This window comes from Giraffa tippelskirchi, chromosome 9 (genome assembly GCF_054371585.1).
Source record: "Giraffa tippelskirchi isolate mGirTip1 chromosome 9, T2T-mGirTip1v1.2.pri, whole genome shotgun sequence".
In the NCBI taxonomy this organism is placed as follows: Eukaryota; Metazoa; Chordata; class Mammalia; order Artiodactyla; family Giraffidae; genus Giraffa; species Giraffa tippelskirchi.
This window is the reverse complement of record NC_137283.1, coordinates 70,830,414-70,851,405: the sequence shown is the minus strand read 5'-3', so window position 1 is coordinate 70,851,405 and position 20,992 is coordinate 70,830,414. Positions and strand designations below refer to the sequence as shown.

Genomic DNA, 20,992 nt, shown 5'->3' with positions numbered 1-20,992 from the left:
GAATTGGGAAGATCCTCTAGAGAAGGAAATAATGGCAGTCCACTCCAGTATTCTTGCCTGGAGAATTCCGTGGACAAGAGGAGCCTGGCGGGCTACAGTCCACAGCGTCACAAAGAGTCGGACACAACTGAGTGACTACACTTTCACTTTCATGTATTTGAAATAATAAATGTTAAAAGTCATAGTAAAACTCTACATTTATAAAAAGCTCTTGGAAAATCATTTTTAAAAATACAAAAGAGATGGTTTTATCTGCATTCCCGCTGCACGGGCTGGATAAATTCTCAGAAGTACTCAGCAAGACAGCACAAGGAGCCCTGCGTACAGGCTCGGGTGACTGGGCAACGGCTTGGTCTGTTCGAACCTTGAGGAGCCACTCTTGCCTGCTCCTCACTGTATTTTTTCATAGAATCACTACATCTAGGACCAAAGCCGCTCCTAATGAGATACTCAGCACCTGTGGTTCTTGTTTACATAATCATGTTTTCTGTCCGTCGTCAAGAAATGAATCAGAATTACAGTGCAACCTGTTCTCCTTGTGACGAGAGCCAAAACAAGGCGAAGGAGATTACTCAGTGTGCAGAGGAAAGACGGCCCAGAAGCTGGGGATGGGTCATGCCCTTAACAGCTCCGCGTTCACTCTGTCTCCCGCAGATGTGACCTCTTATTTCCTGGGTGGAACTGGCCTTCCAGAGAATTAGATGATAAATGAAGTCCGGGGTAAAAGCTCAAAGATTCTTTTTTATAATGTGCATTTTTTATACATGTTGTATTAATTTCTGCCATATAGCACAGTGACCCACCTAGATAGATACACTCTTCTTCACATTCTTTTCCATTAGGGTTTATCACAGGATATTGAATATAGTTCCCTGTCCTGTATGTAGGACCTTGCTGTTTATCCATCCTGTATATAGTAGTGACAGCTTTTATTTTCCTCAGCTCCAAAATCACTGCAGACAGTGACTGTAGCCATGATATTAAAAGACACTTGTTCTTTGGAAGAAAAGCTATGACCAACCTAGACAGCATATTAAAAAGCAGAGACATCAATTTGCCAACAAAGGTCCATCTAGTCAAAGCTATGGTTTTACTAGTAGTCATTGTACGGATGAGAGTTGGACCATAAAGAAGACAGCACTGAAGAATTGATGCTTTCAAACTGTGGTACTGGAGAAGACTCTTAAGAAAGAGATTGAACCAGTCAATCCTAAAGGAAATCAACCTGAACATTCAGTGGAAGGACTCATGCTGAAGCTGAAGCTCCAGTACTTCAGCCACCTGATTCCAAAAGCCAACTCATTGGAAGAGACCATGATGCTGGGAAAGTTAGAAGGCAGGAGAAGGGGACAACCAAAGATAAGATGGTTGGATGGCACCACTGACTCCGTGGACTTGAGTTTGAACAAACTCCGGGAGGTAGTGAAGGACAGGGAAGCCTGGCATGCTGGTCATAGGGTAGCAAAGAGTCGGACACTCTTGAGTGACTGAACAACAAAATATAATAGTTTACATCTGCTAACCCCAAACTCCCACTCCTTAGTTGAAACTGCCTGACTTTACCAGGCCCCACAGGTTAATTCTACCCTCGCCCCCCTCCCCGGCCCTAGGGCTACTTAGGAAGGTGGTCCAGGAAACCAGCCATTGTGCCACCTGGGGCAGCTCACATCACCTGCCTGTGGCTTTCCCTCCTCGTGGGTGACTTGGCCTGGGGACAGTGCTGACCTTCGTGGTAGTGAGGATCACATGGGTTCCCACCTGCAGGGCTCTGGGCTCCCTGGGGACCAGACCCCCCTCTGGTCAGGCCAGACCTCCTCCGCTGGGAGCTCCCCCTGCTGGGTCAAGGCTGCCTGCTGTGTGAAGGAAGCCCTGCTTTTTCCCATCTAGGGGTCCGCCTGCTCGCACTTTCCTAGGTGCCTTCTGTTCCCCCTTAAAGTCACCCGCTCACCATGCCCTGTGCTAAGGAGTTGCCCAGAGCAACACTGCCACTCGGAGCTAGAAGGATAATGTCTCCATCGAGCCATGAGCTCCTCAGGGTGCTATGCAGTGCCCCCAGGCCTCCTCCCAGGAGTCCAAGACACCATTCTCCTCCGCCTCATTCACCCACACAGACCTCCGAACACACTGGAATAAGTCCCTTTCTCCTCACCTTGGTACATAATAAGAAGGAAGATGACCTGCAGGGAGCTGGGAAGGGCTGATGTGTGGTCCCAGAGTGTGTGTCCAGGTGACTGCAGTGACCGAGAACTCGGGAGGACATGATGCGGGGAGGGGAGGCCAGACCAGAGGAGCAGGAGGCTTCCAGCGTGCAGGAAGGTGAGGGGCGTCCACGTGCAGAGGTGACCCTCCTAAGGGGCACATCATCCCAGCACATGGGAGAGGCACTCTGACTGCAGCAGGGAAACAAGCTGCAAAGAGGGGGCGCTGGTTGTTACAGGCTTCCCAGGTGGCACAGTCGTAACCCAAGCAGGACACGCAAGAGACACCCATTCTGATCCCGGGGTCAGGAAGATCCCCTGGAGTAGGAAATAGCAACCTACTCCAGTATTTTTGCCTGAAAAAAAAAAAAAAAATCCCATGGACAGAGGAACCTGGAGGGCTACAGTCCATGGGGTCGCAAAAAGTCAGACACAACTGAGCCACAGCACATGCTCTTTGTTACAAACCCTGGGGCTTTCGGGGGCGGAGCCACGCAGTCACGGGGAAGAGAAGTGATCGGAGGCCCCGGCTCTTCCAATGCGAACGATAACTGGGGATGGGGGCTCTTCAGATGCAAACAATAACCGGGGATCCAGGCTCTTCCGATGCAAAAGATAACGGGGGATCGGATGTTCAGTGATTGGAGAGGAGGGAGTGGAGCCGGAAGAATCAAGGATGAGACACCCTGATCCTGAGTCAGGGGCAGCTGGGAGCGGGGGACAGGGGTGTGGCGTATGGTTGCAAGTGTCTTTGGAGGCTGCGGTGGGCCCAGCAGGCAGGCGGGCCCCTGGACGTGAAGCCTAGGAGACAAGCTAGGAACCAGGACAGACTTGGTCGTTGTCAGTGCTAATATGGATGGCTTCCAGAAGCATCCTGGAGAGAGCATGGTCCACACTGAATACAGTTTCACAAACTGTAAAGAACCGTGGAAGGAAACAGGAACTGATGCAGACAAAGCTGGGGCAGCCAGACCGAGGGACCAGGAGGGGGAATAGAGGAAGGGTGAGGAGAGCCTTAGGAGAAGGAAGCAGGGTCCACTGCGGTTAAACTCTGCTAGGAGGTCAAGAAAAGAAAGAGGGACAAGGTCCTTGGAAATCAGCAACAAGAAGGTCACCTGGAAATTTGGAGAAAATTTCAATAGAGGCCAAAATGTTGGAGCCAGATTGGAAGCACTTTTTTTTTTTTTAATTAGAATCTTTCTCCCCAGTAGGAACATAGATGAGGCATCAAGAATGTCTTTATAACTAGCAAAGACTCAGCAGCTCTTCTGAAATTGCTCAGATCTGATCAGCCAAGAGAAGAGCCCCTGATGACTTGTCAATTTCTGAGTGGGGTGTGGCGATCACGCCTGGCTGTAACCTCAGGTTGAGCCAGGAGGTTTCCCAGTTTTCTTGCCCTGGGTTCTTTCTATTCTCGAAGGCGCGCAGGTTCTCTTACCAGCCTCTAAAATGTATTCTCAACTCCACATCCTTAAATCTCACTTCAAATTTCAGACAAGAATATACTCCACAAATAGAGAAGAAGAGGAACATGTCTGCCATTGTGGGTTTTTCTTAAAATTCGCAAGCTGTTTAATCATCACCAGCTCTTCAACTTTGCCAATGGCATCTGGGCTGTTTTAGCAGAGGTGATGAGTCTTTGTTTGCAAGTCACTAGGAAGACACTCTTGCCAGCCAAGTCTGTGACATGTGACAGGACAGGATGCTGCTAGGAAACATTTTATGTATCATTTAGCACAGATTTTTTAATCAGCTAATATCCTCCCTGGAATATTCTTTTTGTTTGTTTCTGTTTTGAAGATAATTGCTTGTGGCCACATTTTGCCCTGAGGCTACATTAAACCAGTGTGTTCACTGAAAACGCACTTACTTTGCAGCATCTAATTTTTAGCCTTTTATTTTGGTATAATTTAAACTGAATCTCCTATTCATTACCAAGGTCAAAAATATTCAAGAGCAATCAACATGTATGGGCAGTTTGTTTACTTACTTATTTGTTTCAAACTTTAAAGTTTATGCAGGATTTTATACTCCCAGGAAAATGAAATTCCCCAGTGTATTCATGGTTACCATACTAGTGCTCACAAAATTCTAGGAAGGAAAGTTACCCATTTGTAGACTGGCTTGGATCCAGAAGTTCTTGCTTGGGTTTTACTACTCATCTTTTTGAAAGAGAGCCAAACACTATGAACAGAAGAACCTATTAGATTTTGAGTGTGCAACAATACTAAGGGAGTTCCCTGGTGGCCTAGTAGATAAGATTCCTGGTAGATAAGATTTCACTGCCATGGCCTGGGCTCAATCCCTGATCAGGGAACTGAGATCGCACAAGCCACATGGTGTGGCCAGAAAAAAAAAGAAAGAAAGAGTGTCCCTTTAAAAAACAAAAACAAAGTGAGGTATCTGCTTTCCCCTTAAGTGAGGACATCTGGTAGACTGTATATAGTGGAGCTGATTTATGTCTCTATCAAGAGCTGACAGCAAGAAAATGAAACCGACCAGTGCATCCTCTTCATGCCTGGAGTTGCTTAGTCACTGGCTGGTAGCCCTGTCTGAATGACAGGAGGAATCTCGGCGTGAAAAGTAAGTATGAAAGTGTCAGTCACTCAGTCGTGTCCGACTCTCTGTGACCCCGTGGACTGTGGCCCACCAAGCTTCTCTGTCCGTGGAATTCTCCAGGCAAGAATACTGGAGTTTCGGTGTACGATACTACAACTAGTTTTGGAGAGTTTCAAAGTCTAGATACAGTATACATGAAGGCAGAATGTATTATTGTATCATGATTATATGTTAACAGGAAAATAACATTAATGAATCATCCAACCAAGTGATCAACACACCTTCAGTGGGGATCCTAATTATCAAGTTCCACAGGCCTAGTTATCTAGAAGTCGGATCTGTTCCATGATCAGGCCCCCCCAAATTGACCGGTCTCTAAAAGGCTAGAGAGAGAGAGATTTCATGATAGAGGCCCTGGGTCACGTCAAAGATGAGCCCCAGGACCCCTGCTCTTCAGGCAGATAGATATTACATTTCTCATGGGATCTCAAGTCAGGGGATTGAATTTGCCAAACCGGGAAAGAAGTGGATGTGGAATGCAGGTCACTAGAGGAGATCCGCGCAGTGCACCGGTGTAAATCCACGCCAAACACATAAGACCTGGAACACAATGGGCCATTTCTGAGCCCTGAGAAGTTTGTCATCTGTCTGCAGAGATGGGGTTGCAGAGCAGGAAGAGTCTGGGCTACACAGTGCTCTCCCGCGTGTCTGCGGCCCTCCCCCATGACCCCTGGCCTCCAGCATGAAGCCTGGCACATCAAGGGCGCCGGGTGAGGAGTGAATGACCCGGTCCCACTAACCAGCAGCCTTTGGCATCACCCTGGGAAGCAGCCACCCTGAGCTCATCGAGATTCCCCAGGCTCTGGGCGCATGGGGCCCTTGAGTCCTGTTAGGGTCCCTGGCCGCAGGCAGTGTGGCCTCCACCGGGACCCCAGAGATGGAGAGGCTGAGACCAGCTGGTCCTGCAGGCCTCTTGGGCTCTACACTCCCTCGCATTGGAGCCAGGGCCCCTGCACACACTAACAGGAGCTCTATGAGTGTTTGCTGTGAGGATGAACGGATCCATGGCCAGGCACATCCTCTCCCTTCCCAGGCAGCCCTTGAGAAGCTAACGGGACGTGTTGGCTGGCTCTTGCTGGGGCTGCAGGTCTTCCCCAGGGGCAGTGGGGCAGGAAGCACTGCGCTCTGACTGGAGGCCTGACACCCAGGCCCACGGTTCACACCACTTCGTGGGCCTGATCTGTGTGACTCGGATGATACCCAAATGCGCCTTCACTTCTTTGCAGGGAGGTGGGGCGCTGAGGTCATTCTGCCCCACCCCCACCCCAATTCCACCTCCTGTCTGTAGTTCTCAACCGGGGCTGCAGGTTCGAATTGCCAGAGGAGGTTTATAAAGTCTCTGGATCAATCAAATGGCGTTTCTGGAGGTGGGAGCAGGCACCCGCCTTTCTGCAGCTTGATGGGGGCGCTGCTGTCTTTAGAGCCAATGAGACCACCTCTCGGGTTCACTGTCGGCCGAGTCCTCCGCCCGTACGTGGTTTGGCTGCTGCCCGCCTGTCCGTGGGTCTGGTGGTGGCCTCGGTCACCCCGCTTCTGTTTTCTAGTCTCATCTCTGCATATTCACATGCAGGGTTTTTAACCCCGACTTAAGATGCCGGAGACAAGACTTTTGCAGGATTCTGTGACTCATGGCGGCACAGCAAATGCACCTCCGCTTCCTTATAAGTGCACATGTGTTGTGTGTATATATAGCTATACTCCACTCGGAGTTTAACTTGCTGCGGCGATTTCTTCGTGCTCAGAGAACTGCTTGAGCAGATTTCCGTTTTCAAGCCAGTTGCTAGTTGGTTTGTGGTGAATCTCTTGCTCCCTCTCCTGGTCAAGCCGGGGCATGTCCCCTGCAACAGTAGCTTCCTTCTGGACTCCTGGCCCGCTCAGCACCCCAGCAGTGAGGATACTAGCTTCAGGGTCTTTTGCCGTTTGCTGCTGTGTGAGCTCCCAGAGTGCAGTGAGACTGTAACCTACCGGACCACCTTTTGCCCTCCTCCGAAGGCCCTTCCAACAACGCTGGAAAGAACAACCCACGCACGTGGCAAAATTTTATCCAGTGCCTGCTGTGTGCTAGGCATGAGAGTGAAAAGAGGCAGATCGTGTAAAGTATCATTTCTGCTGCTGTTATTTTGTGTTAAAATACTAACACCTTAATACTAAGACAAGAGTAGAACATTGTGATTAAGAGCTCAGCGCTGGAGCAACACTGGTTCAGATCCCACACTAACATGCTGTTTTAACTTCAGGCAAGTCACTTAACTTCTTCAGGCCTCAGTTTGCTTATCTGCAAAATGGAACTGACTAGTCCACATCTCAGGTTACACTACAGAGTACTGCCTGGCAGTACTGTCATCTTAATCATTTAATGCATTATAAAGGTTCTAATTTCACTCTAGAATGATTGCTCAAACCCTCCTTCCTATCAGGCAATTCATAGATCATATTATTTTTTTATTTATTTTAATTGGAGGCTAATTACTTTACAATACTGTAGTGGTTTTGCCATACATTGACATGAATCAGCCATGGGTGTACATGTGTGCCCCATCCTGAACCTCCTTCTCACTTCTCTCCCCATCCCATCTTTCTGGGTCATCCCAGTGCACCAGCCCTGAACACCCTGTCTCATGCATCGAACCTAGACTGGCGATCTGTTTCACATATGATAACATACATGTTTCATTGCTATTCTCTCAGATCATTCCACCCTCGGCTTCTCCCACAGAGTCCAAAAGTCTGTCCTTTACACCTGTGTCTCCTATTATTGTTGTTGTTGTTGTTTAGTCACTCAGTCGCGTCTGACTCTTTGCAACCCCATGGACTGCAGCACGCCAGGCTTCCCTGTTCACCATCTCCTGGAGTTTGCTCAAACTCACATCTGTTGAATCTGTGACACCATCCAACCATCTCATCCTCTGCTGGCCTCTTCTCCTCCTGCCCTCAATCTTTCCCAGCATCAGACTCTTTTCCAATGAGTTGGCTCTTTGCATCAGGTGGACAAAGTATTGGAGCTTCAGCATCAGTCCTTCCAATGAACATTCAGGGTTCATTTCCTTTAGGATGGACTGGTTTGATCTCCTTGCAGTCCAAGGGACTCTCAAGAGTCTTCTCCAACACCACAGTTCAAAAGCATCAATTCTTCGGTGCTCAGCCTTCTTTGTGGTCCAACTCTCACATCCATACATGACTGCTAGAAAAGCCATAGTTAGGGATAGGAGAACCCACACTGGACATGGCCTAATTTCTGGGAGGGGCCCTTTGAGAGAGTGAAGGGGGTCAGTTCAAGGGCAGAGCGAATTGGACCCCCAAGAAGACACAGCTGGCGGTGAGATGACAAGACTAACGTGGCCTCTTGTTTACTTGTGAGAGTGTCAGCGGGCACACAGAGGATGCAGGAGAACGCCCAGTGAGTGGACCGCGAGATGTTTTCCGGAACCTGTACAAGTGTGCCTGCCAGGTGCGGCCCAGCGGTTCCAGCTTAGCAGGGCAGTAAATGCTCGGACCTGGGTATCCGCAAACTCTACCTGGTACTGGTTCTTTGAACTTGGATGGCTTCCCCAACCTCCTGAGGCTTCATTTGACCCAAATATTAAATGTGGAAAATTCTTAGGGTTTCATGTGACATCATGGAGGTAAAGGGCTTAGTGCAGGGCCGCCGTCCTGCAAGGGCACAGCGATGGGAGAGTCGCCCATGTGAGGATGAGGAAGGTGAGACCTTCACATCCCACCGTCTAGCTCCACGTCCAGGAGATGGGAACCCTGGGACCTCGGGTCAGGCTCATGACATGGTAGAGACAGAAGCCGTTCGAGTCGTCCCTGGGGTCGCCAGGGAGGTGAGGGGGCTTAGCTTAGTCTCCCAGGTTTTCCACTCTCTTCCTTCAGATTTCACCCATGAAAATCAAGTCCAGTCCCTGGGACAAGAGAGAGGGGATTGGGTGGAGGGAAGGAAGCTAAGGTGCCTGAATGGTATAAACATCTCAAATCACCCACCCTCACGACCAGGGTCTTTGCTCAGAAAGAGCCATCACACAGGGAGCACGCTCCCACCTGTGTCCCCGTGGAGCCAGCCTGGCACACAGGATCTTTACAAGTGTCTGTAGCAATCTCCTAGGGACAGAAAACTAAGGTTTCACTCTATTCAGACTTTAACCGCATGTGTTCATCCCTGTTTTCTTGATGGTCCTGTGATATATCCATCTCATTCAGCAGCCAGGCTCTCCCCCTCCTTACCTGTGCGGTTTCACTTTGCTCTTAGCTCTCTCTGTACATTCGGTACTTACTGGGTAATGCTTGTATCATTTGTTCCTTACTTTCAGTGTTTTTTTCCTTTCTCCTTCTACATAATGGTATCTTGTTACTTGTGATTTAATTGTTCTCTGAAATCCTAATTATTTCTAGTAATTTAAGGGAAAAGAATATTATATTTTCATGATTTTCAGGAGCAGTTCTATTTAAAGAATTCTTTTCTGAATCAGAGCCCTAATTATTAATGAATAAACATTTATTTTACTTTAGCAAGTTTTTTTGTATTCATGAAACAGAGTCAATGGCTTAAGCTCTGCCTGAAATGTGCCTTGAAGAACTCAGATCTATTTTATTCAGAAGATCTCAGGAGTGTCCCCTGTCACAGAACAACATAAACAGCTTTGTACAACTAGAGAGGAATTGGTCCCCAGCCATCTCTGATCCTTGCCAGGGGTCATTTGAGATGCTGGGATGGAAAACAGCCTCTGCCATCAGTGAATCTCCTCGAGAACTCAGAAGGGTTGTCATGGGCCTGCAGGCAGACGGATGGGGGGAAGCATCTGGAGAGAGGACTTGTGTGCTCTCCCCCACCCCGGGACCCCCTTCCTCACCAGGTAGCTGCCATCGGAGCCTCCAAACAAACCATTCCTCCCTGCATTCAGGGACCTCATACAGCCTGGAGGAGGCAGATATATAAGTAAATAATTACAGAAGCAGTTCTATTTCAAGAATTTATTAATAAAGGTTAATAGACCAGTGACTAACTACTTTGAAAGAGTGGCAGAAGTTTCTCTTAAAACTGGCGTGAGAACTGAGTCTTAATGATCTTGTAGGATTTCAGGAAGAGGAAAGAGCATACATAGACAATTGTGGTATGCAACTGAGTGGTGTGTTTGTGGTCCTGCAAGTTCCAAGGAGGAAGTGGACACGAATGAGGAGGACAGAGGTGCACAGAGGACAGGCCATCAGCAGCCTTATATGATGTGCTAAGAAGGGTGATATTTACCCAAGCGGCCAAGGAAAACCAATGTGGTTGAGGATGAGGGTAAGAATATTAAGAATAAGTGATTCAGGAATGATTTGGAAATGCCTTGGCTATCCAGTGGTTAGGACTCCCCACCTCCACTGCAGTGGGTATGGGTTCAATCTCTGGTCGGAGAACTAAGATCCTGCAAGTCAAGTGGTGCAGGCAAAAACAAAGGGGGGAAGAAAGAAAAAGAAATGATTCAGCAATGATTAGAATACAATCAATTTGAAGTCAATAGTGAATTAGAGGATTGAGTTCGGGGCTTAATAACCAATAAGACAACTTGGATTCATTGCAATCAGCTGTCACTTAGGACAGGCAATTTTCCATTTAAACTCTGCATTTCTTCCCAATCATCCCACTTACCACCAAGGAGCAATACCTTTTGGTTCAGAGAGCCTAGTTGACTGAATCCCAGCTGGGGACCCATGAGTGTGATAACAGGAGTCTATGAGCCAATTAATAATTGAATAAACACCAACCAGTTTTACATATACCTGCAGTAAGGCTGCACAGATGCAATAAAATGCTATGCTTCTCTGCTTTCTCCAGGAATTATATCAAGTTGTTGTAGCAACTGGTTATCTTAGGCTGCTTAGCTATTCATGGCATCATGAAATGTCTTGATGAAATACTGTTTTAAAACATGAGTCCATGTTGGGAGTTAGGCATTGTAATTAAAAAGACTTCTGATTCTGAGAAGTCTAGACATCCAGCTTAGGTGATGAGTGTGTTATGTTTGAAACATAAAGCACTCAGGTAGCTAATTGAGCAGTATTCTGCAGGAATAATTTATGAAGCAAATTTTTCATAAATTTGTATACAAATGTACATTTCCCTAGAGAGAATTGAGTTTTGTAGCATATCTGCATCTCCAAAATGCATATACCTATGTAAAAGACCATTTTGACAACCTTTATATTTTATAGGGTGGTTATCTTGGACCACTGGCGGGGGCAGGGGGTGTCACATGAGAAGGGTAGAATTGCATTTTGACTTTGATTTTAATTCAGGGTTTTGGTGCAAGAATTAGTATTAATATTTAGTCTCTGTTGTAGTGGGCGTCCCTGGGGGCTCAGTGGTAAAGAATCCGCCTGCCAGTGCAGGAGACCCAGGTTCAATCCCTGGGTTGGGAAGATTCCCTGGAGAAGGAAATGGCAACCCACTCCAGTATTCTTACCTGGAGAATCCCAGGGAGAGAGGAGCCTGGAGGACTGCAGTCCATGGGGTCGCAAAAAGTTGGACATGACTTAGCGACTAAACAACAACTCTTCTGTAGCATGTTTTTCTGCTCTCAGGGTGTGCCTCCCAGGAGATAGTCTTAAATTGTTCACATAACCTCAGGCTTTCCTGTTGCATTTCTGCAGGTGCAGGAACCTAAAATAACTTCATGCATGACTTTCTTCCCCCAGCATTTCCTCTGTATACTAGTGAGCTGTTTGGGTAACTTCTTTTAGTGAAGTTACAAAGATTAATATGTGATACGTTGCTCTTACAGAATTATGAAGTTTCATGTTGCAAAACGGAAGTTTAAGGAAACACTGCGCCCGTACGATGTAAAAGATGTCATCGAACAATACTCTGCTGGCCACCTGGACATGCTGTGCAGGATTAAAAGCCTGCAGACACGGTAAGCAACTCAAAGGTTGCCTGTTCTAAGGGGAGTCCCCTCTCCAAAGTAGGGGAGATTCTTGAATTCCTTGTTTCTGACTCGTTTTTAGTGAACAACCGGACTTCTGTGTTAAAATGTAGATTCCATTAAAATACAAATCAGACACTACAAACCTTTAAGTATGGACAGTGTCTAGCGTCCCGTCTATGGAAATGGTGATGTTGGCGGTGGCCGCAGAGGCCTGTTGTGGGACTGCGTGAGTTAAAGCAGGGGCCCGGGTGTTTGTGCAGCATTCAAGGTTGCTGCTGATGTCATTTTGCTATTGGCCTGAATCCTATCCGTCCTCAGAGATAAGCTAGTCTTTCTCCTTCTTAATCTTGACCCACCGTCCAGCCTACAAAGACAGACCTTTCCCTCCCCTGGCCCCGTGTGGCACATAGAGTCCCCTGCAGGGCACCATCATGCCCCTCGTGGTGGGATCCTGCACTGAGTCCAGGCGGAGAACCTGAGGTTCTCAGAGCTGGGCTGGCTCCTATATTGCTTCCCGGGGGCACGTCTGTTCCTCTGGCCCTGAACCCAACCTGGGCCCATCCCTTCATCCCTGTTCTGCAACAGGCTGGATACACACCATCTTTCCAGTGAGCATCCTCTCGAGTGGTTGAGGGAATGAGTTCAGTATGTTACTCTAAACATGTGCCTGATTGTGTTATCTTGAAACCAAAATATTTAGTCAGTTCAGTTTGTCTTGCTTCACAACCAGGGCCAAGTTACCAGCCTGGTAACTGAACAGTTCTTAAAACACAGGGACTGAGTCTTCAACACGTGTTATGCACACGGCACACTTAACACAGTGTGAGGCATATATTCGGCCCTCAGTAAAACCCCTGTGGACTTCTAAAACCTTAGTTACGGAAATCACAAGTTTTTCACTTATTCATTCACGCACGGGGCACCCTGGACACCTAGAGATGAACAAATAAGCCAGTCCTTGTGGAGCTTGCAGTGGAGTAGATTAGATGTCATGGTTGCCTGTACTTTTGTGCGCACAAAGTAAGCTGGAAAGTGGAGTCAGTATTCCTGATAATTCAGCTCTAAAACACACAAAAAGGAAGAAATGAATTCCAATGTAGACTGATTAAGTCTCCTTGAAAATTGTTTTAACTCACCTGTGATCCTCTTACAACCTCTGCCCAAGTGGCCGAGGTCTTCCAAGTCTTTTCTAGGACTCCCAATGGGTTTTTTGCTTGTTTGCTTGATGCTTTGTTCTATTTTATTTTTTTTTAATTTTTTTAACTTTTTATTTTATGTTGGTGTATGAACAGTTAACAGTGTTGTGATAGTTTCAAGCAGACAGCAGAGGAACTCAGCCATATGTATACATGTATCCATTCTCCCCCAAACTGCCCTTCCATCCAGGCTGTTTTTATTTTTTTCTTCTTAACTTTTTAAGTTTTGTTTTAATTTTTGTTTTTTTTTTATTACAAATGTAATTTGTTTTATTTTTCTTCATAGGGATAGGGTCACTACTTAAAATACACTGTAAAATCTGAACTTTAATTTCATATTGCAATTGTAGAAATAGTTTATCATTTAAAGCAAATGTTGAATGTAAATTAGGATCCTGTTATTTATTTCTATGGTTATTTATGGTTTTCTGGTGAAGTTTTATTTTTCTGAGAGTGAAGGAATTAATGTTTTTGAATGTGAAATATCTTTAAACTTAAAATTGATACCTTCCATAAATCAGCTGACCAGGAGAGCGTGCCAAAGCATTACAAACAGCAGTTTTTCCACTTAACATATGTTTGCTCAATGTTTTTTACTGTTTGTTTGTTTTTATTGAAATATACTTGATTTATCATGTTGTATTAGTTCCAGGTGTGCAGCAAAGTGATTCACTTATACATGCATATATATCTACTTTTTTCAGATTCTTTTCCTTTATGCGTGTATACTAAGTTGTTTCAGTCATATCCAACTCTTTATGACCTTATGGACCATAGCCCACCAGGCTCCTTTGTCCATGGGATTCTCCAGGCAAGAATACTGAAATGGGTTGTCATGCTCTCCTCCAGGGGATCTTCCTGACCCAGGGGATCAAACCCACATCTCTTACATCTCCTGCATTGGCAGACAGGTTCTTTACCACTGGCGCCACCTTGGAAGCCTCTTTTCCCTTATAGGTTGTTACAAAATATTGAGTATAGTTGCCTCCCAATGTTTTTATTTATGAAATAATTATGATTTTGTCATATTTTAAGTGACTGAATTCAGGAAATGCCTGATCAGAGGTGGAAACAGACAAACTACTTTGTAGTTTAGGACAAGTTTGCCTCCAGAAGCTCAGTCATAATAGATTTCATCATGGACTGGAATAATGAGAAAATTAACCTTGTGTAATCTCCATGTGAAGAAAATAAGTACCTCAACTGGAAGAAGTTCATTTTATTTCTTCTCATGTAGATTAGAGATAATTGTATTTTTCTTTTCAAAACACTTCCTCTGGCTTAGAGCAGCCTCCACCTTTCGCACTCATAACCAGTTCTCTCTTTCTGATAGTGTGGATCAAATTCTTGGAAAAGGGCAAATCACATCAGACAAGAAGAGCAGAGAGAAAATAACCGCAGAACACGAGGCCGCGGACGACCTCAGTATGCTCGGCCGGGTGGTCAAAGTTGAAAAACAGGTACAACTCAACTAAACTGCCTAAGTTCTTAGGCAGATTTTTTTTTTCCAGTTTATTGCAATATAATTGACGTATATCCCTATATAACTTTAAAGCGTATAACATAACCATCTGACCTACACGTACTGTGAATGATGACCCCAATAAGCTTAGTCAGCATGCATCATCTCACAGAGACACAACATAAAGAAAAGCAAAGAAAAATTGTTCTCCTTGTGACGAGAACTCTCAGAATCTGCTCTCTTAACACCTTTCCTGTGCACCACAAGGCAGTATTAGCTATAGTTATCACTTTGTGCATCACATCCCAGCACTTGTTTTTCCATAACTAGAACCTTGAGCCTCCCGACCACCTTCCTCTGATTTCCCTCCCTCCACCCCCTGCCTCTTGCAACCACAAGCCTGATCTTTTTTCCTATGTGTTTGGGCATTTTTTTTTTTTTTGTATTTTGTTTTAGGTATATTAACTGGGATCATCCAGTATTCACCTTTTTCTGTGTGATTTATGTGACTTAGTGTAATGCCCTCAAGGTGCATCCATGTTGCTGCAAATAGCGGGATTTCCTCGTTTTTTTTTTAATGGCTGAATAATATTCTATTGTATATGCATGTACACCACAACTTATTTATCCGTTGATCTGCCATAGACACTTGTTTCCATGTTTCGGCTGTTGTAAGTGGTGCCTCTATGAACACAGGGTGCAGATATCTTTTTGAGTTAATTTCTTGTTTCCTCTGGGTATGTGCCCAAGAATGGAATTGCTGGATCATGTGGTGGCTCTATTTTTAATTTTTTTAGGGATCTCCATATTGTTCTCCATAGTGGTTGCACCAGTTTACCCTTCCACCAACAGTGAGGCAAGGTCTCCTTCTCTCCACATCCTCTCCAGCATTGTTATCTCTTGTCTTTTTGATGACAGCCATTCTAATAGGAGTGAAGTAGCCAGAATATTTTTTAATCAAAATTGATTATAAGCAATTGGGTGTATTTTAGTGATTGATTTTAAAAGGAATAAAATCAAGAAAGAGCAAATTAATTTTCTTGATGCATAGACCATGTTCTCCAAAACACTTTTACTTCTGTATAAGGAATAAAAAATTTCCTCTCATCAATTAATACTTGAACTTCAAACAACTATGGATTTCAAGAGTAGAATAATAAAGTCTATTTTTTTAATTTGTGCTTTGGTTATTTTGATTTTCTCTCTCTTGGGTCATTCTTAAAAACAAACAAACAAACCACACATTATAACTGTAGTGACACACTGAATATTTGTTGACCCTGAGAGTGAGTATCTTCTTATACAAAGACAATTTTTAGAAGTCAAAATGCTCCTCTGATTTAATTATAAACATGCCAAGCATTTGATACCTGTATTTTAAAATTTAGAATTGCCTAGATTGATCTGGGGGCGGGGGGGGGGGTTGTATTGTGTTTTTGGGGGGTTTTTTGTTTTTTGTGGGGTGGAGGTGGGTGGATCTCAGCTCCCAGACCAGGGATCCAACCTGTGCCCCCTGCAGTGGAAGCTCAGAGTCGTAACCACTGGACCTCAGGGGAGCCCCCATATCTAGGTCTTGGTTTCTTACAGAATTAGCTCCCAGCTGCACAGTAGAGTCCGGGAATGTCCTCATGGAAGAGGCTGAGGAAGGGCAACCTGATGAGCAGGGGAATCTGGAAGTTGCCTTTGTAAAGGGACTTATACGGTCTTTGAAAACATCAAGTTGAAAGAATGGGGAGGAGAAGGGTGCTGGTGGAGACGAGGCAAGAGCCAGAGCATCCGCCCCCAAGACCTCTCTTCCCACCCCCGCGGATGGACCGTGCGTCCCAAGCGGGTCCTGAGTCAAGGCCGTGAAATGCCGGACGCTCGGGACCTGCCGAGTGGTTGCAGCCTAACTTCATTCCTTAAACTCTTGTGAACAGGTGCACGTTTTCCGCTCTTTCAGGTCCAGTCCATCGAGGCCAAGCTAGACTGCCTGCTGGACATCTACCAGCAGGTGCTGCGGAAAGGCTCCGCGCCGGCCCTCGCGCTGGCCCCCTTCCCGAGCCCGCCCTTCGAATGTGAACAGACGTCGGACTACCAGAGCCCGGGCGACGGCCGGGACCTGTCGGGCCCGGCGCCGGGCGGCGGCCTTCAGCGCTCGGCCAGCGCGGGCCTGGCGCGGGGCCTGCAACTCATCCTGGCGCCCGGCGAACTGGGCGCCCAGGCGCTCTACGCGTTCAGCCCCGCGCCGACGCCGGCGCCCGGCAGTCCCGGGGACGGCCCGGCGGCCCCGCGCGGCCTGGCGCCCCCGGCGGCGGCGGGTGCGGCCCGGCTGGCAGCCCCTGCCACCCTGCAGATCCCGGCCGCGCTGCCGGCGCTCGGGGCGCTGCCCCACGGCCTTGCCGGCGCCCCGGAGGCGCTACCTGAGCTCAGCGCCCGCCTGGCGGCCGCCAAGGACCGCCTCCCGGCCAAGGAGCGCGCCCTGCGCCAGAGCCTCGACCTGGGCGGGGCGGCCCTGCTGTCGGTCCGGCCTGCGGTGCCCCAGGACCCAGGCCGCTCGGTGTCGGCGCAGAACCTGGCCCGGTGCACGGAGGACCTGGACGTGCAGCTGTCGGGGAGCGAGTCCAGCGGCTCCCGGGGCAGCCAAGAGTTTTACCCCAAGTGGCGGGAATCCAAGTTGTTTATAAGTGACGAAGAGGCGGCGGGTCCGGAGGACACCGGGACGGACGCCTTGGACGCGGTGCCGCCGGCCCGGGAGCCCGCCCCGGCGCCGGACTCTCTCAGGACTGGACGGTCGCGATCATCTCAGAGCTCGTGTCCGGCGGCGGGGGGCGCGGACCCCCTGGGCCGGCCACACGTGAGGCTGAAATGAGGCCTCCGTTTGCCCCCCACCCCGGGGCCCGGCCGCCCCTTAGCCATACACATCGCTGCATGAACTCTCTGGAAAGCCCTTCTCAAAGGTTGAACCCACAAAAATCAGGAAGAACATGAAAGGCAGTTCCTAAGCCCGTTATCTTTCAATTGCATGAAAATGCATGTTTAGGGGATGCTGAACTTCAGGGTACGACATTGCCCCTCACTCAGTAAGGTACCTTGAGTTAAGAATCCCGAGACACTGACCCTGCTCATGCTGCGGTGGTGGGTGTGAAACGTCAAGGTCAGGTCCATTAGAAGATGGAACTCTGTGTTTTGAAATGATGGCTGTCGACGCCTTCAAATGTCAGGCGTTTCTGCCGGTGATAAAACGCAGAATACATTTTCAAAATTCGGCCATAATGTACACGTGACACAGTGACCGTCATCAACAGCTGCTAACAAGGTACCCATTACACAGAATCGGGGTATCAGACACGGCTGCCTGTTCAAGATGTAGATGCCAACCTGTCCTACTCAGCCATTTTTATCATTAATGTAATTTGAATGTCAATTTGTGTGCTTTTGGTGACTTAACGCTGTGGCCAGCAATTTTGCACATCATTTTCATGTTTTGTTTTGTTTTGTTTTTTTTAATGACGAGAATGTTCTTCAGTTAGAAAATGTGCAAATAATGAAATTCAGGGCCAGTGGGGCGAATAGGCTGACTCTTTGACACCTTTGACTTCATAGAAATAAATTCCCTGACAGCTCTATCAGCTGCTACGCAAGCAACCGAGTCCCAAGGAGTGGATGGCATGGCACGTGGGGCTGGGCTGACCCATGTGCGGTGGCCCTGCCCAGGCTTGCAAACTGCCTACAGAAGGCCAGTGTGAGGGACTCATCCCACAAGGCTGATAGCCAGGCGGGCTCTCCGGGAGGAGACATGAGACGGAGATGGAAATGGCTCAGAAAGAATCCTAACACCGGGAAATCAGTGATGCTCAAGAAAACGACCTCCCCCTCCAGGGTGATGAGAGGGAGGGAAACAAACCAAAAGAAAAGAACTTGAATTTTTTTAGAAAACAAATATTGTTAGGGAATTCAACTACCTAAACACCCCTTATTCTTATATATGAACAGAGAGTTTTGCAAGGTATTTATTTTTTAATATGCCCTGAATGTGTTTTGCTATTATGTCATACATTTTGCATATGAAAGGCTAAAACTAAACCTCCTTTACTTTTTATACTGTAATGGACATTTTCTATTCTCCCCAAGAATGTTGCCTGCCCCCGTTCTGAAAAATGATTGATTCAGTTTCCTGGTACAAGCTCATATAGTCAGAAGCCAGGTAACCCTAGCAGGGTCTGCTAATCAAAACACTGAATAATACAGCATGGTGGCTAAAAAGCCCAAGGGAAACAAATTAAGAAATATCTCTACCAGAAAGCAAGCCAATCTGACCACTTATTAGCAGCCAGACTGGCGACCCCAGACCGTCAGAATTTTAGCCAAGGTAACAGCACCCCAAAGGCCAGGAGAAGTGAGAAAGCAGGTGGGTTAAACTCCAGCCACAGGAAGACTTAAAAAGAGTTTTCTCCTTGGCTGATATTGCTGCCTCCAGGATAACTTTTCCAGTAGCTGGGGGATGGACTAGGGCTGTCAACAGCCACCCAAAGGCGGAACGAGACCCTGACACCTGCCAAGTCCCTCCCAAACTCTCTTCCCCAACCTGCTTTCTCCACCCCAGACCTCGTCTTTCTCCTCCACAGGCTGTGGACTACCTGCCTCCCTTCACCAGCCTCCCTCCCCCAAGTAAGTAACTTCTCCACTCCACCTCCAATATACATCTCAACCCTTGTCCTTTTTTGATAAGCACTGACATTTGGAAGGCTTCCTCCTCATCCCACCTGGATCCTTGCACACTCCCCTGGCGTGCATCCTTCAGGGTCCGCTTGGCTGCCGGAGACACGCAGAAGAGAGCGCATCCATTTTACACTCTGGTTTAAAAGATGTTCTCAAACTCTTTAAGCCACTGTTTTTATTTTCAAAACATAAAATTTGAGTCAATTATTAAATGCAGCATTTCATCTACCCATGTCTCCAAATTTGTGATCCATCTTCCCAAGGAGGTTGAACATGAGAACACAGAAACACACACACACACACCCCTCCACTGACCCAAAGCCACACACACACACACACACACACACACACACACACACACACACACACACACACACACACACACACACACACACACACACACACACACACACACACACACACACACACACACACACACACACACACACACACACACACCACCATGCCCAGCAGGCCGTCTCCAGGTATCACTTGAAGAAGAGGAAGGAACTTTCGGGTAGCACTGAGTCTCAGACATGCTCTGTCCGGGTCAAACCCCACTGGCAGCAGGAACTCTGAATGTACTGAGGACCCCGCCTTAGGCCCCGTTAGGCCTCAAACACAGTCCAGTCCATCTGGCATCACTGAAGATGGAAGATTCAGAAAGAAACCCAAACGCGTCACCGAGGGTTCATCACAGCCCATCGTGGTAAACCATGCTGGGAGAAGCTTTCACACGCCCAAGCCATGACCGTTTTGTGTCTGTCTTACTCCAGCACAAAACTTCTTGGATGTCGAAAGCCTGTTGTATTGTGTGAAGCTGTAGGGCTGTGTCTACTGTGTTCCTGATGGGGGAGCTCAGAGGGGTCTCTCCCTTACACTTAGCAAAGCCCCTTCCGTCAGCCCCAGACAGTGTCTCGAAGCACAATTAGCTGAGTGCTGATCAGCCGCTGGCTTTCTCAGGCCTTGACCGTCTGCCGCCTTCGGTACGTAGGGTTGATCAAGCTAGAGCTTCATGGCAAACATCCCTTCTACGACGTTAACTAAAAAAAATTTTGCTCCGTCTGATCTAAATGTCTGCATTTTGTTCAATTAAATTAACATCTGTAGATAGCAAGTTTTGTTTAGAGTAAAAGACACTCGATTGAGTTTTTCAGCCTTTCTCTCTTGCTCTAAGGTGCCTTTCTCACCTCCCCTTGACTCAGTGATTCTGAAAGTTCTTAATTTGCCAGAAAACAAGTCTCACAGAGAGGAGGAAATCAGGCACAAAGTGACTCATTCTCATGCCTGTGTGCAAAGCAAACTATAAGGAATGATGAAACGGAGCAACTAAACGACTAGGTCACTTCATCCAGATTGCGAAAATACAATAAATGTTAACTTATCTCCCCAGAAGCTGATATTTTTTGCCTTAAGATGACATGGTTGTGTTTTTGTAAGAGAAACTTAATTTAATTATGTGCATTTAAGTGAGCAGTTCTGGAAGTCACGTGACAATGCAGTTGTCTGTTTCCTGAAAACAAATAAATCAGGAATATCATATCCATTTCAAGCTACCATTCAAATGTAATTTCCTTTGCTCTCTTTTACCAGGATTATTTGTTTTAAAGTAAAACATTAAAAAGATGTCTACAAACAGTTAGTGTGACTACTTTCATCTGGTACCAACTGGTTGGTTCTGAACTGACTGGGTCCCAGTAGATCAAGCAGATTTGGAGTTGAAATTAAAATTATCTTTTTTGCAGAATTCATGCTTCCAATCCAAGGGGCACAGTTTCAATCTCTGGTCAGGGAACTGAGATTCTCCATGCCTCATGGTGCAGCTGAAAAAAAAAAATTATCTTTTTGCAATGTTGATGAAGAAATCATTGATACTCTGGGATGAGAAAGATTTGCAAATGTTGTTGAGGG

General features: G+C 46.9%; 1 protein-coding gene across 5 annotated transcripts in view; it reads left to right on the top strand.

Annotated features, from left to right (window-relative positions):
• The window catches only part of KCNQ5 (potassium voltage-gated channel subfamily Q member 5), a 600,369-nt gene extending 579,652 nt beyond the window's left edge, over positions 1–20,717 (top strand). For all 5 annotated transcript variants that reach the window (XM_081530759.1, XM_081530757.1, XM_081530760.1 and 2 more), the window contains 3 exons: positions 11,579–11,710; positions 14,252–14,378; positions 16,323–20,717. In XM_081530759.1, coding sequence (XP_081386885.1) covers positions 11,579–11,710; positions 14,252–14,378; positions 16,323–17,231 — 1,168 coding nt within the window. In that variant the 3' untranslated portion in view covers positions 17,232–20,717. The remainder of the gene's footprint in view (positions 1–11,578; positions 11,711–14,251; positions 14,379–16,322) is intronic.
• Positions 20,718–20,992: the final 275 nt, after the last annotated feature.